The 18,390-nt window shown below is 37.0% G+C and overlaps 1 protein-coding gene across 3 annotated transcripts; it reads left to right on the top strand.

Moving 5' to 3' along the window:
* The first annotated feature begins 8,486 nt into the window (after positions 1 to 8,486).
* LOC112045220 (trypsin-1) lies at positions 8,487 to 17,894 on the top strand. Of its 3 annotated transcripts, none has more exons than XM_024081317.2 (8): positions 8,487 to 8,614; positions 11,005 to 11,302; positions 12,440 to 12,619; positions 13,130 to 13,358; positions 15,358 to 15,467; positions 15,538 to 15,705; positions 16,538 to 16,694; positions 17,541 to 17,894. In XM_024081317.2, exons 1-8 carry the CDS (start codon positions 8,601 to 8,603, stop codon positions 17,768 to 17,770), a joined length of 1,386 nt encoding a protein of 461 aa, XP_023937085.2. In that variant the 5' UTR covers positions 8,487 to 8,600; the 3' UTR covers positions 17,771 to 17,894. The 3 variants fall into 3 exon arrangements, with proteins under 3 accessions (XP_023937085.2, XP_023937087.2, XP_023937084.2); XM_024081319.2 differs by having other exon boundaries at positions 8,586 to 8,604; positions 11,121 to 11,302; XM_024081316.2 differs by lacking the exon at positions 8,487 to 8,614 and having other exon boundaries at positions 10,847 to 11,302.
* Positions 17,895 to 18,390: the final 496 nt, after the last annotated feature.

The following is an 18,390-nucleotide window of genomic DNA, read 5'->3' as shown; positions in this document are numbered from 1 at the left end:
GACCGTGTGTGGCATGCCGGCCTCCTGGCGAAGCTGTTGAAGAACACCACCGTGCCTCCAGCACTAGTGCGGCTAGTGGCTTCCTTCCTGGAGGGCAGAACATTCCACATTGCCGTAGAGGGCGCAGAGTCCCAGCCACGTCCGATACGCGCCGGAGTACCACAAGGCAGTTGTCTATCGCCGAGCCTGTACGCCCTATATACGGATGACATCCCTACCCTCGCCGGTCACCTGCGCGAGGGGGAGGAAGACGTACTGTTATCACTGTTTGCTGATGACAGTGCGTACTTCGCGTCGTCCTACCACCAAATCATCGCCACCAACCGCATGCAGCGTCTGCTGGATTTGCTCCCGGAATGGCTGGACAAATGGAGAATGGCCGTCAACGTGGGGAAGACGGCCGCCATAGCGTTCGGCATCCGGATCCCGCTGCGGACACTCCAATTACGAGGGCAGGACATAGGTTGGCAGACCTCAGTCCGCTACCTGGGATGCACCATCGACGCCAGCCTGACCATGATACACATGGTGGACCACGCCGTGTGTCAGGCGGCGGTGGCCAAGTCGATGCTGTACCAGGTGCTAACCTCCCGACTACCACTGAGGGCCAAGTTGAAGATCCTCAACACCTATGTCCGCTCGCGTCTTACGTACGCGGCTCCGGCCTGGTACGCGCTGTGCTCCGCGCACCAGAAAAACCGGATGCAAATCCAGCAGAACAAGTGTCTGCGCCTTGCCACGGGAGCTCCGAGATACGTCAGAAATGATGTCATCCACCGTGACACGAAGACGCCCACCGTGGAGGAATTCGTCCGTGACCTAGCATGCCGCATGTTCGCGCGTGCAGACCACGGACCGAATATACACCTCCGCGACATCGCACCACACTGCGACAGGCCACAGAACGGGCGTCCCCTACCTCGGGAGCTCCTCCAAGCGGCCGACCCTGCAGGCGCAGGTACTTACGGTGACGACGAGGACGACGCAACCACCGGACATGACACCGTCCTTGCGCAGGATAGCGACGACATCGCAGTCCGCGCAGGGACCTCCATTGAACCCGGCGCTGCCCCGACGCAGGATAGCGAGGAATCGCAGTCCGCGCGGGGCCAACGGGTCCAAAGCCCAATCCCTTAGGCTGAAAAGCCTCAACCCCGGGAGGGGTTGGAAGAAATTACCGGGGGAGAAAGTTCCCCCGCGACATGCCCGGGTAAGGAGGCATTGCCTCGAGGCCCGTACCCTCGCCCCGTGTACCACGGGTCGGAGAAGACCCGACATGAATGAGCGCGACTTTAGCTCATTGGCTCAATATATCACCAGGCAGGAATTACTTAAAGCTTCCAGTGAGGTAAGTATTTTAATATGCGTTTTATTTCAGGTAAAACGCTGCTATTAAAATATTGACCGTAACTGGAAGCTTTTATATTGAGAGCCTGTTTGTTTTCGCCTGGTGACGCCACGTTATGATATTATTTCGCCAATGTGATTATTAAAATAAAACTTTTTATAACAATATTATCTCTAATTCGATTAGACTTTATTTAGAGAACAAGCTAGTGACGAAGCTTGACTGTGTCTGTGCATAATACAATAGTCCATTTTGTTAATAATGCATTTTGTTGTTAATAATGCATTTTGTTGAATAGCCAGTAATAAGTATCTACTGTCTGTGGATATTTTTTATTTAAACTGTCATCTCTTGGACATTCAAGTGTCATAATATGTCATCAGCTATTCACTATATTTTACAAATATTAATAAATTTTAAGGATTTCATCATATAATTGATATTCACACAAAATTTAGGAAAAACACTGCTGACCGATATAGTCGTTATGAAGATTTCTTACGTGACGTCTTTACTCATTTATTTCATTCAATAATGAAATAGACTTATTATTTCTTGAAGGAAAATTATGATAGTGATTATTTTATTTACAAATAATTTCCAGCCAGATTAAATACTTCTATCGGTTTTTGAGCCAAATTTCGGCCAAAATTAAATAAAATCATCAGATTTTATACCATGTTGTCCCTATACTAAGTAATGTTAGGTCATATACACGCTTTTCAGAGAGTACCTACAAAAATATAACTATTGAAAAAATAACTTATTAAGAAGTTACTGACATTCCAAACTGGTGGCATAGAATTTTTAGGCTTTCTTAACGATTTGGCATGAATTTAAGGATATGCTTTACAAATTTATGATCTCTTAAGTAGGTTACTTGAAGATTCAAGAAACTTAAACTGAGTCAGTTCTTAGACATTAAGTCATATAATGTACTAAAACTTTTACTTTTAGACAAACACAAGCCGATTTTTAAGTTTTGACAGGAATTTAAAAATTATTTCAGGTTTTTCCATATTTCTTGAAGACTACCTCTAACAGTTTTGTAACTGCTAAGTCTGTTGTCGTGATTATAATAAATTTGTCTTCATTCTATAGAATTATCGGTACTGCTAGCATTCGGAATCTGAGATCCAAATGACATAAGACTTACTCTTATCAAGGCTATTAAATATATTCCTGTCAACCGATTCTGATGATTCTCTGAGAATCAGTGTAAGTGGTGGCGATACCATAAAGCAAGTGGGAAATTCCCTATACACACTGTACACATCGTATAAAACAACTTGAGCGTAAGTTACATCTCGGGATACGTACAAGTAATCATGGACTACGTGTACCTTATTTAATGAGTATAGATCAGTCACCGAGATACCCTATTTCACACTCACTTTTTCTATGCTACAGTAATGAAAGCGCCAATTAAGGAAGATGGCGATGTTGTATAACAAGTGATTTGCATGCTTGTTGTTCCTGCCGCGTATACTATTGTGTACTGTTGTGAACTTAGTGATAGTCTAATTAAGGTTATTAGACATAAAGATCTTGCAATTCTAACTGTTATATTCTATATTTAAAGTCATCTCTCTTTTCCTCCGTAATATGTAACGGCTGTCATTTTGTCCTATTGAATGTTGCTTAGGAGGTGAGCTTGATTCTAGGGGCATTTATGAGTAGTATGACATACATTTCCTTTTTATTGGAATGCAGTACCTATTCCTCTCGTGACCATGAATTCCTCAGAGGGTGAATGTTTAGTAACGCTGCCCAAGCGTGGTCAAAGGCATTTGCTACTAACAAAAACACTGGCTGAGGGTGTTAGTGAAGTAGGTAGCTAGCAATCTGATTATATTAAACAAGGTCATTGATTCATTCAATGGTACGGGCAATTTTTCGATATAGTCTACATCTACGTTTCGTATTATTTTCTTAGTAAATGATAAAATTGTCGATATGAACCGGGATTCTTAATTCTACATATCTCTTACAAAACATGCTGCCGATTCGATAGCATTGAGAAAGTATTTGAGAAAGAGACATGCATAGTTCAAATGACAAGAAAGTAATCTCCAACAATTCCCTGTATACAAAACGTAGGAAGCACCTTTGGAATTTTATTACATACACATGCAAGTAGGCTTGTGTCTATTCTTCAAACTGAGTTTCTGATGCTGTGCGTATTTAGCAAGTGGACCATGCGTAATTAGCAACAGAGCATGGTGCTTTTATGATCCTTTGTATTTCATTAAGTAGACAATTAATGATATTTCTTCCAAAACAGGAGTGTGGAACGATGTTTCATATAGATTAAGAAAAACACGAGGTTATTCGAGAGAACGGTAGGAGATAACCTCAGATTAACCTCTGTACGTTTTTGGTGCCACCATTTTCTCCCATTGAAAAAGGTGGTGAAAAAGGTGGCTAAAAAGACCGCTTGAAATGAAGTCTATCTCAAAATACTTTAAGTTTTCTGGATACATTAAACTTTAAGGCATACATAATACCCTTGATGGGCCTCGAGCCCCTGAAAAAGAATTCATTTAGAATCCTTTGCTTTGATAGAAATTTTTATGTTATCGCTTATGCGTTTTTCTACATTTTGCTAGGTGACGGAGGGTATCATAATATGTTTACCTTTTCGTTTGTTTCTAAGTTTATGAAACCTGGAGTATGCAAATAATAAACTGTATACATCCAGTAATATCTTTAGAAAACTTAGAAGTATTTGGAAAAATAAGTTTCCTGACTTTAACCTCTATACCAAAATGTACATGATGTTTATTCTGACGCTTTCGTTCATCAGATTTTCACGCCATTGTCACAAAGTAATTAATTCACCCATTGGTTACAAATCTAGTTGGCCTATTCACTATTTTGAAAATCAAAAAATCAATTGGCAAAATGTCATTTACCTACTGTGGGATATTCACGAGTAAGCAATGACGGCCGTGTGGCGCAGTGGGTAGTGACCCTGCTTTCTGCATCCACGGCCGTGGGTTCGATTCCCACAACTGGAAAATATTTATGTGATGAACATGGGTTTTTTCCAGTGTCTGTGTGTATTTATACATGTATATGAATATTATAATATCAACTATCTTAGTACCCATAATACAAGCTGCTCTGTATGCTTACTTTGGGGCTAGATAGTGATGTGTATTGTTTTAGTATATTTATTTATTATTTATTTATTTATGAGTGACATTTTTACATAGAAACTCAATTTTATATATGTCAACTAGCAAACGTAAAAGATATCGAGTCAGCCTGCAAGGGCTTTAGGACATTAGACTCTTGTACATTGCTGATAAACACCCCGCGAGGGTGGATTATAATGATCATACAAGCAAGGCTGTGCAAGCGTATGCGCATTGTATGTATATTTCCTGTCGTGCGTTCCAGGCGATGGAATTTTAAAATTTTTCATGCATTCCCCTCGCGAGGGGTGGCGATCACACACACGACATCGACACGGGTATTTGAATAATTTATATAGATAGATAAGATATTCGTATCCATACATCTTTCATAAACACCCCGCGAGGGTGGATTGTATTGATCATGCAAGCAAGGCTGTGCATGAACGTGTGCGCATTACAGATATAATCCGTGTTGTATGTTCCACGCGATAGAACATTACTCTTCATGCATACGCCCGCGACGGTGGCGATCAAGGACACCGGTATTTGAATATTTTATATAAAGAAATAAACACCCCGCGAGGGTGGGTTGTAATTATTATGCAAGCATGGCTGTGCATGAGCGATTGCGCATTGTACGTATATTCCATGTTGTGTGTTCTACGTGATGAAATTTCAACACTATTCGTGCCTTGCCCTTGCGAGTGGCGGCGATCCTCAGTATTTGACTGGAAATTCGTCTAGGAATGTTAACACTTTCTATAACCTCGTCCCCATGAGGGGCGGTAATCTATTAGACCGGTATTTGACTGTGCAAATACGTCCAGGAATATTTAAACTTTCTATATCTTACTCAGTAAGTTGTTTTTGCAAATACGTCCAGGAACGTTAAAAATATATACGGTCGAATTGAGAAACCTTTTTGAAGTCGGTTAAAAACTATGTATACCTTGCCCCCGCGAGGGGCGGTAAACTATTAGACCGATATTTGACTGCAAATGTGTCCAGGCACGTTAACAGTGTCTACGCCTTGCCCCTGCGTGGGGTGGCGAATCAAAATTCCTGTGCTAAATTCTGGCGGGATTTGTGAACCTTTTTTCAATGCCGGTTTGAATTGAAGTAACAATATGTTTGAGTAACTCTCAAAAACTCTTTGTCTAACTTGTCTTCGAGCATTCGTAATTTATGTACTCCTTTGAAACGAAAGCCACTGGCCACGCGTTCGTTTTGCAGTATATATTATATTATGTTAGACAACAGTCTATTGCTAGAACGTTCACTTTGGTTTCTGAGTTCACATTTTTAGGAAGCTCGCTGGGCCCCGCCACTTTTAATACTTTTTTAACTGTTGAAAAATCACTACAAAGAAAATATTATTATATACATGCAAGTACGAAAACATTTGCAAAAAAGCAAGACTTTCAAACATATGAAGTAGTGATCCGAACGGAAAACCGTTAAAATAATGATCACGTACTATTTTCAAATGAAATTTGAAATTTTACATTTACATTTTACATAACGTTAACGTTGTATGTAACAACGTAATAATTACAACGTAATAAAATATAAAGTACTCACAGCGAATTCACTTCACTTATTACACTTTATCTTGCAATGTCGGGTACCAACTGATTGCAAGATGTTGCTTCGACGGCAAACAAAACGCCAATGAGCTAAAGTCGCGCTCAGCGATTTACGAAACTTCCCGAGCCCGACACCGCCAGGTGGCGCCACATAGCCAGACGTGACGTCAATAAAAGTACGAAAACTGGTATGAAATCGACGGAAACGGAAATGCTACTCTCAATATAAAAGCTTCCAGTTACGGTCAATATTTTAATAGTCGTAGGTAGGTAATATAGATAGGTACGTAGTTTCAATGTTATTGTAAAATTAAACAAACTTTTATGTGCTTTTATTTTATTTTGTATATTTTGATTTACTATTTTGAAGTTTGTCCTGAATAACGATGAGCAAAGAGAAAACAACGTTTTTTATTTTTTTTATGTAGATCATTTCCGTGTTTTTAAAGTCGGCTGAATTTTTTTTTAAATATATAGAGTTATATTTTATGTTATAGGAACATCAGCCTGCAATGGTGATAGTGGCGGAGGCTATATGGTTTTTGTTCAAGACGACTTAAGCAAAAAAAAATATAGGGAAGATGAGGATGACCTCGACGGAGCGTGGTATGTGAAAGGCATTGTATCAGTCAGCTTAGCAAGAAACGATGCCTCCATATGTGACCCAAACTCATACACAGTTTTTACTGATGTAGCTGTATACAGAGACTGGATTTTACAAAATATGAATAAATAACTTCTTGGAAAATTGTAGAAATAAAATATATACCTATAGTTAAACCAAACATACTCGTAATCTATCTAACCCTAAAGTAAGCGTACTTGTAGCCTGTGTTACGAGTACCTACAAAGATAGCTGATTTTTATCATATACATTTTGTATACACTGGAGAAACCCATGTTAAAGTTTAATTTTTAAATTGGAAATAAACTACTGACAATCTGTAACTTATACCTAGATATCTGAGTTTTATTATATAGGCACATTTATATACATTGTAAAAACCCATGTTCATCACTTATTACTAGCGGACGCCCGTGACTTCGTCTTTATAATATTAGTAGGATAGGATAGGAAGTGGGATAGTAGGTTATGATACTTGTGACTTTAGTACCTATTATATACAGTGGCGTGCAGAAGGTTTTTAACTAGGGTATGCACTGAAAGTAAAAAATGTAAAATTTATTGTCCAACATAGGTTTGTATTTTTAAATAGTTTATATTTTAATAGTTATTCTGCTATTCAGAAAAAATAGACAACAACAACAAATCTAATGGTTAAAGTTTACTGGGTGGGGTGGGTATTATCTTGCTTAGTAATTATTTTATAATTTTGATATTTTCCGAATAAATCCATTTGGCTGATCTCTGACTAACCCAAAACTGGGCATTTCCCTTTTAAATGTAGTAAAAAACTTACGAGATCGTCAATTAGCAGAAAAAAAGTTGAAGTATTCATTTCCTGTTGTTTTAAACATTTAAATTTTTTATTCAGCGTCATCTATAGGATCACTTTAAGCAAAAAAAATCCGTGTAATTATAAGAATCTTAACATTATTTCTGAAATGGGTTCTCATTGAACTATATTTATATCTTCATCATAAGATTCATATCCCGAATATTCAGGATTCGAAGCAGAGCAAAATATTTCAACCTCATATTAAAAAAAGCGACAATATACAACTAAATTCTACTAGAACTAAAACGGGTTGTCCGTGTGTCATAGAACATCATATGAATTCTTAATGTTCTAACGTAAAACTTTTAGTAGATTCCACCAGATGGCTCTGAAAAATATCATCATTTTAATAAAAATTGCTTATCAAAATTAAATTAACTTTTATTCAAAATTAAATTAGTCTAAGTGACAAATTTTCCTCATTTTACAAAGCTGGAAGTTTGTCAGGTCATGTTCCTTCAAATGGAGTTCAGATCGTGGTGACTTTGGGAAGTAGTAGATATCAAGTGTCCATCCCCTTTAATATCTATCAGTATAAATCGTATTTTTTATATTTTCCACGGTATACTATGAGAATTCATGTCCCCGGGCACCAGTCACTTCGGTACGTGGTTCACTGGAAAACTAATATACAAAAATACCTTTACAAATGATAGCGAAAGGTTGCCATTATGTGTCTGGCAACTGAGAATATGATTACATGATATCCTTGTTGATCCATGATACCCTAAGAAGTTGTAAAAAATACGTTTTCTAGTGAGACAATAAAATTGTAATAAGTATAACTCACCTTTACGAAATATTAAAAAAAAAAACATACATACAGCTGAACGTAGAACCTCCTCCTTTTTGGAAGTCGGTTAAAAACTCATACTAGCATACACATAACTGCGTTCGCGGTGAGCAGTTCTTACAAGGAAAATTAATAATGAAACCAGTTCCGTGGACTAACCTACCAACTTAGAAGATTCAAAAACAATCTTACCTGTTTGATATACAATGAAATCGAACGGTCTTTATCTAACTTAGTGAGAAATAAAGTCTTAATAATACTTGACGTGTGATGTGTAAGTGTGTGTGAGTAGTAAAAATATAAAAATGTTTTAGTGCTAAAACAGTGTACATATTAACCAATCGCAATGATTTTATTATAATCACGACCCGAAAAACCGGTATAGGTATACGTGTAACTGATAAAAATAAAGAAAACTATAAGATAATCATGAAAGTTCTGATATTTTTAACGGTGTTATATTAATTATGACGTTCATATTATCTCTCATAATACCTCCACATCCTTGTCGGGTTGTGTCAAGGTCAGCGCGTAACCTGTAGGTATTATCTTCCACGAATACCGTTTGGTGATTCCGTGGACAAGGTACGTTAGCTTGCTCGACACACTCGCGACACGTAAAACATTGATTACGAGGCACTTGTGGGGTTGTAGGCAGCGTTTGGGAAAGTCCACGACATATTTTTGTCCAATATTCATCAGTGCTTGAAGACAAAAGCCTTCAAACAGCGCGTGTTGCCTGTGATGACTTAATGATCTAAGACTTGATCACTATTGGCCTCATTATCTCATCGAATCAGAATCTAAAGATCCAAACAAAGTATCCAAGCTAAAGCCTATGGATGTTTAGGTCTCAAGCGCACCAAAAAGCGCAGTGTTCATCGAAATCCCACTAGGTGGACTGAAGGTACCACAGAACAGACAACGCTAAAAGCTAACGCTTTTAGCAATAGAAGTAGCAAGGGGGCGTGGCCCGCGTACACCCGGGTGTGCGGAACAACGCAAGCGTGTCCGCACATGTACTAGCAGTCTTGGTTTGTTCTGTGACAAAATAAATAAATAATATTCAACTCTAAAGTAAGGGTGACATATTTCATTTTTCACTAAATATTAAACAGCCATTTAGGCCACGCCCCTGGGTACGCGGGTTTCAATACAAAGAATTGACACTTTATAAGTCTAGTTACCTCTTATATCTGTGGAAGGTACAATGTGGGTTTCAGGTAGACACTGAATACAGGCAGTTCAAAACTGAGTTGTTTTGAAGTATTTAAGTGAGGCTTGTGTGGATGCGACTGATTGTAATGATAATGATGATGAACTATAAGTTTTGTACGTACAAAAAAGGTAACCCCTTTATGATCACTGCCCCCCTAGCCAAGTGGCACGTCGATTCTCTTTCTACGATCGCTAACGCTTCGAAAACTAGAAAAATGTATGGGAATGACAGATCTTGATAACGTGAACTGTCGATAGCAAATGTCATTACCACATCGTGGGCTACATCAAACGAAAGAGCTTGTTTTTTGCAATTTTATACAGTTTCTAAGTTGTTCAATACAATGGACCATAATTTTCTATTCCCCCCTCTTACTTCCGATACTAATAATAATATAATAATAATACTAAACCTTGAAAATTTTGAAAAAAAAAACAAAACAATTTTTTTTTTCGAATTTTTTAATCTCAAGGTCATTTTTGGGGGCAACATGGACTGTTAAATTTATTTGAATTCCACTACATTTATACATCAAATGAGATAACCTGTTAAGAGAATCATAAATATGTTGTTTAAGTTATTGAAGACTAGCAGAACCTCGCGGTTTTGTAGCTCCTAATCCCTTAGGAATACGGGGACAGCCCATGTTACTTCCTGATACATTAAAAAGAGCTGAAAAGCTTGTTCCACAAAATATACAGTTTTATATAGAAGAATGAACATCGTTAAAATTATCAGTATTTGCATGACTATGTCAGTAATTTTCAATTTTGTAGGAGTTCGTACTTTAAAAAAGAAGTTCACAAACATAGTCCCTTTTTTTGGTTTTGACAAAAATTGCACATAATTTATTATTACAACATCGATATCGATTTAAATATTTAGGTACCAATAACATACTTAGCTCAACATGATGGTCTTTTCCCTAACTTTACAAGACTGCCACTTCTATGGTACCTAGAATAAATAATAACCAAATGTCTTTTTATTATTCTTTACAAGTTAGCCCTTGACTACAATCTCAGCTTATGGTAAGTGACGATGCGATCTAAGATGGAAGCGGGCTGACTACTTTCAAAGAGGCAGTCTGATGAGAAAATCAATAACTCTCAAAATTATTATAAAGTTATATTATAGTTAATGATGATGATGTATGAATGTATTTTTATACAGGTATTGTTTTTTAAACTGCTACTTTTGACACAATGCTTTGTATTAAATACCACGGAATAATCCTTAATTTCTATTGTAATAAATTATTGATTTTAATAATTTCGTTTAGTTGTGCTTATATCAAAATTTATATATCACAACGAGGTTAAAATACAGATAACCTTTAACTTGTTACTGGTACCTAAAGTAACTTTAATAATGAAACAGTGAAGATTATGATTTTGAACGAAATTGTAATTAGCTAGTGACAGTATCAAACATATTGATAATATGGTGTTTTAGTGGCAGTGTTAATAATCTATACTTGTTAATTCGAATTGAAATAACAAAAACAATGACGCTGTCAGATAAGTTATTGTTAATAGCATTAGTGTATTTAAATTCTGTAACATTTGAAGTACAAAACGGTCCTAGCCATAGTGTTCCAAGCTATGGAGAAAATTTTTGTAAAGGTAACAAAGAATTACGATCAAACTTCAACCACCACTTGAGTGCTGGATATCATGTTTATATAAAAAAAAGATTGCAGGCATTTTCGGAAATTAAAGTGACTTTGGATTCTGGAGGCACAGTACTTCTTGTAAGTATCGTATTACTTGTATAAGTATGTACATGTCTTAATTGCCACTTAACAGTAGCCACATTATTTTATTGTCATGTAAAGAAACTCGACCTCTCTCAAATTCAACATACCATCACCTTACGGTGCTCAATCTAGGTGCTTCTCTCCCAAAAGCATTTTGAAGACGAGCAGCACAGTCTTGCGTATAGAGAGAACTTATTAAATCATAAAAAATCATCGCTGTAAAATCTTTTCGACTTAATTCCATTTTCGTTACGTACGGTGTTGATGTCAGCGATGCATAAATTCAAGGCATATCAAATATTTGTATTTTTTTTTATTATTCTATACAAGTTAGCCCTTGACTGCAATCTCACCTGATGGTAAGTGATGATGCAATCTAAGATGGAAACGGGCTAACTTGTTAAGAGGAGGATGAAAATCCACACTCCTTTCGGTTTCTACACGACATAGTATCGGAATGCTAAATCGCTTGGCGGTACGTCTTTGTCGGTAGGGTGGTAACTAGCCACGGTCTAAGCCTCCCACCAGACCTGGACCAATTAGGAAACCTCAATCGGCCCAGCCGGGGATCGAACCCAGGACCTCCGTCTTGTAAATTCACCGCGCATACCACTGCGCCACGGAGGTCGTCAACGGTTTCTCGGACACTGTTCTTTCTTGTGGTTCTTTCAAATACTACTTAACAACTAGATTTATTTCGGAGAACGCAGTCAAGAATTTTTCCAAGGAGAAATCATCCCCTTGACCTTTTTTATCATAGACCTGCCAGGCATCGCAGTAATCTGCATTCATTCGTTGTCGACGTCCCTTGCATTCGTACGAAGCGTTTCGGCTCTTCATTCCTTAAGGAGTTAGGCCTACCATGAGCCCAATTGGCCCTATGCGAATTGGCTTTACACACATAGAGAATTAAGAAAATTCTCAGGTATGCAGGTTTCCTCACGATGTTTTTCCTTCGCCTTTTGAGACACGTGATATTTAATACTCGTATCATAAAATGCACATAACCGAAAAGTTGGAGGTGCATGCTACCTGGGCTATCATCACGTGTCATGTTCATGTTCAATAATTATCACAGAATAAGTACCTTTAATAAAGCAAATAATTTTCGTATATTATTTATTGTTACAGCAAAATTATTCAAGATTTTCAGCTACTAAAGATACCATCAATAATATTTTTACGTTCATCATAGTTAAAGATGTCGATGAAGTAAAGTTTACAGTTCAAGGCAGACATGCCCCAAATCATCCACCGTACATAATAAGTTTAAAAATCGATGGCGTAGAAAATTGTAAAGAACCTGATCGGGTATGATTTGATTTGTACAGACAATTATAATTACTAAAGGAGATGGTCCATTTCAGGTCCACTCTTGTACCCCGTATCATTAAAATTTTAAAATAAAATAAATAATAGTTACATTTATTCACTTTAATAAATAAAATTTATTAAAGTGAATAAATGTAACTAAATAAAAAGAAATAAATAAAATTAAAACCCAAGTTTTTGAGTTATACCAAGATGGCGCCCTTAAAGCAACTATGACATGACAATTGACAGCAAACATCAAATCGACCACTGCATTGAAAACGTCATCAATCCGCCATTATTACCCTTATTAGTTGCATTTCTTGGGAGATATTGAATATTATCTCGAAAGAATAAAGAAAATTCGTAGATTTATATAATCAAAAATAGTTTTAAAAAATATTTTCTTTTATTTCCGCTAGGGTACAATGACTGGACCTAGGCTCCATACAATTTTGGACCATCTCCTTTAACTAATAAAAATAATTGTTTTTTTGTTTTTGCTTTTAGACATATTTTCAAAAATTCTCGATCGGAGTTGTGAAATTATATGAGAATGCCCCAGATAAATTTTGTGGTAGGCGAAGAATTAACCATCGATATACAGAACTCATTGTAAGTGGATCCGCAACGAAAGCCGGGGAGTACCCTTATCACGCCGCTATATTGCGACTTCAGAAGTTTACTATGAAATACGTATGCGGTGGGACACTCATTTCCAAATATACTGTTTTAACAGGTAAGATATTCAAAACTTTTTTTTTTTAATCTTTACAAGTTAGCCCTTGACTACAATCTCACCTGATGGTAAGTGATGATGCAGTCTAAGATGGAAGCGGGCTAACTTGTTAGGAGGGGGATGAAAATCCAAACCCCTTTCGGTTTCTACAGGGCATCGTACCGGAACGCTAAATCGCTTGGCGGTACGTCTTTGCCGGTAGGGTGGTATCTAGCCACGGCCGAAGCCTCCCACCAGCCAGACCTGGACAAATTAAGAAAATCTCAATCTGCCCAGCCGGGGGTCGAACCCAGGACCTCCGTCTTGTAAATCCACCGCGCATACCACTGCGCCACGGAGGCCGTCATAAACTAGTGTTTGGAATGATGAAACGCCGTCTTAACAAACAAGATAAAGTGTTCAGCAGGTAGTTTTAAGTATCAGTTAAAAAATATCGCATATAGAACTACAAGCCCTTGAAAAACAATTACCTGTGAAACGAACCAACGTGAATAACGCTTAGAAGGTTGTTACTATATCAGAAAATAACTCTGAGCACTATGCCGTCACTTCTGAGCGGTACAGGTGAGTAGGTACGTCTCGGGTTCAAATAATGAATTACGACTAACTATTAATGTACGGCTTTGTTATAGTGTTATAGATGATTAAAAATAAATGTCGAAAAACCTAGTGCCCTACTAAAGTAGTGGTACCGGAAGTTAGTACAAATTTTTAATGTGTCGACAATTGCAGAAGCAATATCGGTTATTTATTACTGTACGACATTTGTGTAATTTCTTTTTGTACACATATAAAGATACTTTATCTTTATAGTTAATATTTGCTTCACCTAGCAAGTGAAAACTGTTATCTATAGCATTCAAGCTTTTGTCGAAAGTGTACGTCATTTATCTTTTAATGAAGATTTTTTAAGAGCTTGTAGTCTATAATATGTACCTATACCATATTTAAAATTTGTATTGTACGAGTATATATATATATATATATATATATATATATATATATATATATGTGTATTGGTCAAAGTAATTTAGCGGGCGATGGAGCGAGCTATGCTTGGAGTTTCTCTGCATGCTCGAATCAGAAATGAGGAGATCCACAAAAGACCTAATTTACTCACATAGCACGGCGAGTCGCAAAGCTAAAGTGACAATAGGCCGGGCACATAGTTGGTTGGGGTCCCAAGGTACTGGAATGGTGACTCAGCACTGGAAAGCGCAGTGTTAGTCGACCCCCCACTAGGGTGGACTGAGGCAGTTTTCTGTGACTGGTGACTGAGGACATCTAGTAGGTTGCAGGGAGCCGCTGGATGCTGGAAGCTCAAGATCGTGTTGTTTGGAAGTCCATGCAAGAGGCCTATGTCCAGCAGTCCATGGGCAATGATGATGATGATGATGACAATGATTGTATCAATTTAATACCTAATATACTACACATTATAATGGGGATGATGACTAGTTTTGAATATATGGAGTTTTATAGTAAATTCGGGTAAATAAGGTAAATGTTAACTAATTTATACATAAAAAGCAAAGATTGACTGGATATTTGCAAAATAAATAAGATTATAAAATTTCAAAATCTATTAAAAATCTTTTATCGTAAACAGATGAAAATTCATACACATTCATACAGTTTTAGCTTCCTTACATTAAATGTGACATTTTTTAATATGTGAACTATAAACATAAACGCAGAAATAACAAAGATAATTAGTAATTTTGTTTAAACGCTCATACAAATCTAACGATCATTAATTACCTACGACGTCATTAGTTCGTATCATTTTGTATGGCGCGTTTTTCAGGGATCCGCGGCAGCGCCGCAAATCTGACCCTTTAAATCCCTGTAGCTCCGAAAGTAATGATCGCAGATACCCTGTTACTTTTACAAAATTGCTTTACTATTAGCATACTCTTAATTTATATACAATTTAAAAAACTGTCATCATCCCTATTGTCTATGTCATAAACTATCATATATGTTTTCTATTTTACAGCTGGCCACTGCGTATCGGCAAACGGAGCTCAGTTGAATCCTAATCTTTTTAGTGTTTCATTGGGAAAATATACACTTGTGGCAAGGGACGTAGCTTTACAAGAGAAAGAAGTGGGTAGGTCAACTTTTAGATATTAAGGGAAATGTTTCAAATCTGCTAAAAATAATATTAAAATTTCAGGTATATGAAGTAATACTTCACGATGGATTTGACTACAGAACTCTTGACAATGACATCGCTTTACTGAAATTGTCAAGTGAAGCAATTTTCAACAACTATGTTCAGCCCGCATGTATATGGTTTAACGGACTCTACGACCATATTGGTGCTTACGACATTAAAGGCACGGTAAGAAACAATATTAAAAAAAACCATATTCGGCTCACTGTTGAGCACGAGTCTCCTCTCATAATGAGAGTGATTAGACCTTAGTCCACCACGCTAGCCAAATGCGAATTGGCAGGCTTCACATACGTAGAGAATTAAGAAAAATCTCTTGTATGCAAGTTTCCTCACAATATTTTTCCTTCACCGTTTGAGACACGTGATATTTAATTTCTTTAAATACACTACTGAACGGTTGGATTCGAACCTATGCCCTCCGAATCGAAGGCAGGGGTCATATCTACTAAGCTATCATTTCTCTATATCATCTATACCTTTATACTAATATTAGAAACTAGCGGACGCTTGCGACTTCGTCTGCGTGAAAATCGATGTAAACTTTCAACCCCTATTACACCCTATGAGTCTTAATTTGTTTATTAAAAGCTTTTATTTAACTTGCAATGTATGTAGATTCTTTGAGCTCAATTTTGGAGTAGATATCTTCAACCGATTGAGCTGAAATTTTTTATACACGTTAAAATTGGATGACAATACACGATATATTATATGACGTTATTCTAAATATGGCAATGGCAGACTACCCAAGATGGCGGAATAGTTATTTTTAATGTACTTCTACAATATGGGTATCAAATGAAAGGGCTTATCTATATCTATAATAATATTATATAGAGCTTTTATTATCATTTAAGTTGTACATAATGAGGTTATAAGTTGATAGTTAAAATGTTGAAAGAAAAAAATATTTTCTTCTTTTTAGAGCGTTTAAATAAAAGCTTTATTAAAAAAGTTTTTTGACTTATAATTTATTAACAAAGAAAACGCTTTTCAGGTAGTCGGCTGGGGCTTTGACAACACAGATTCACTGTCGTCGCAGCTAAAATCCGCAGTTATGCCATTAGTTACCGAAATCACGTGCATACGTTTTGATCCAATATTTTACTCGAATGTTCTAAATGGCAAAAGATTTTGTGCGGGAACTCAGAACGGTCAGTTAAAAATTACGTTATATATTTTTGGAATAAATAAAAGTATTTATATGTATAAATTACTCTTCGAAAGTACAAGTTATAAGAACCAACTAAATATGATATTATATGCAAATAAAAAACATAATTTGTACGAAACATTTGAATAATAATTTGAATTAAATGTAAGGCCTGTAAGTTGAATTATGTGCAGTAACACATTTTCGCTAGAGCTGCCAACTATTGGAACAAGTGGACGCCATTACAATCACGTATGAATTTTTTAATAATTATTTGACATCTTGCTGTACCGGGCAGCCACAAACGCAGACAACTGTCATTTTGGTTCAACTTACTTGCCGGGTTCTGTATATACTCGTTAAACCAAGACCAAGACCAAGCTGTGAGGAGTTGAGTTTATGAAATATTAAGGACATTCCATGCAAACTTTCAACCCATTTTTCATTATTTCACCCCCTTCTATTTTTGTAAAAGTACCTATTCTTTAACCTTTCTCGTACCTCTGTGATGACCTCAAATAGTGCCAAGTTTTATTCATCCAGTAGTTTTGGAGTGATTTATGTTTTAAGCGTTATTTTCTTGTTATAACCATTAATGTTTTTAATGGATTCGCTATTAGTGACTACTACTGGTACTAATAATAAAAAACGTTTGGAACAATAAATTGTTGTAAATTATACGTTTAGTCCATTTATAAAAAAATTAGGCCACCAAACCTCCAGGTAACATCCAAAATCATAATCTACATGCTTTTCTGAGTTCAAAACTAAACAAAATGCGGTCTTCTGAATGCACACTGAACTCCTCACAGCGCCTGGTCTACATCATTTCTGTTTTGTTGTCTAGGAACTGCCGCTTGCAATGGTGACAGTGGTGGGGCTTTCGCGATCTTCGTCCAAGATGATCCAAATACTAATTATAAAGGTATCGATTACATAGACGGAGCGTGGTATGTGAGAGGAATTGTATCAGTCAGCCTAGCGAGACATGACGCCTCAATATGCAATCCCGATGCATACACAATTTTTACTGACGTAGCGTTATACAGGGACTGGATATTGGATAACATGAACTGACACGCGAAATGGACTCGTAAAAACCCTTTTAGATTAATTGTTATTTTTTAAACCTTGTACTATTAATACTCGTATGTTTTTATATATAAAATTGTAGAATAAATAAATAAAAAGTGATCGTTTTCTTCAGAGTATAACTTTTACCCAAAATTCCTAATGTAACAAACAGGACGCAAACTGAATAAATCTATGTAATAATCTATCATGACGATATTCATGAGATGGATATGACGTTGCTCGATCGCGAGTGGGCTCGTGCCGACGATAGGTGGAGCTTGTTTCCGTAAAGCGAAGGGAGTTAGAGAGGGGTAGCCATCAGGGGGCAACGACCGGTGATATAAGGCGATCGCCGTATGGTCTAGCTCATTCATGTCATGGCGTTCGTTCCGTCCACACCTATTCTTGGATAATCCTTCATAGGTGATTTTGGGATAGGCGGGGGAGAGCGACTTCAGTTGAAAAGGGGAGTGATAGTTAACTGTCAAGGGGCTCTTTAACCCTACATACAACGATTACAAGTTCGTGACTCCACTAAAGTTCATGCTCTGCAATTCTAGAGGGTCATTATTATTATTATTATTATTTAAATATAAATACACATTTTTATAACTATTCTTAAA

This window comes from Bicyclus anynana, chromosome 2 (genome assembly GCF_947172395.1).
Source record: "Bicyclus anynana chromosome 2, ilBicAnyn1.1, whole genome shotgun sequence".
NCBI classification, from domain to species: Eukaryota; Metazoa; Arthropoda; class Insecta; order Lepidoptera; family Nymphalidae; genus Bicyclus; species Bicyclus anynana.
The sequence above is the reverse complement of the archived record's forward strand: the minus strand, read 5'-3'. Positions and strand labels throughout refer to the sequence as shown.

Bases quoted from the DNA above. Each gene is read 5' to 3' on its own strand.
- LOC112045220 (XM_024081317.2), top strand. The intron at 11,303-12,439 runs GTAAGTATCGTA...TTATTGTTACAG, and splicing joins CTGGAGGCACAGTACTTCTT to CAAAATTATTCAAGATTTTC. The intron at 15,706-16,537 runs GTAAGAAACAAT...AACGCTTTTCAG, and splicing joins CTTACGACATTAAAGGCACG to GTAGTCGGCTGGGGCTTTGA.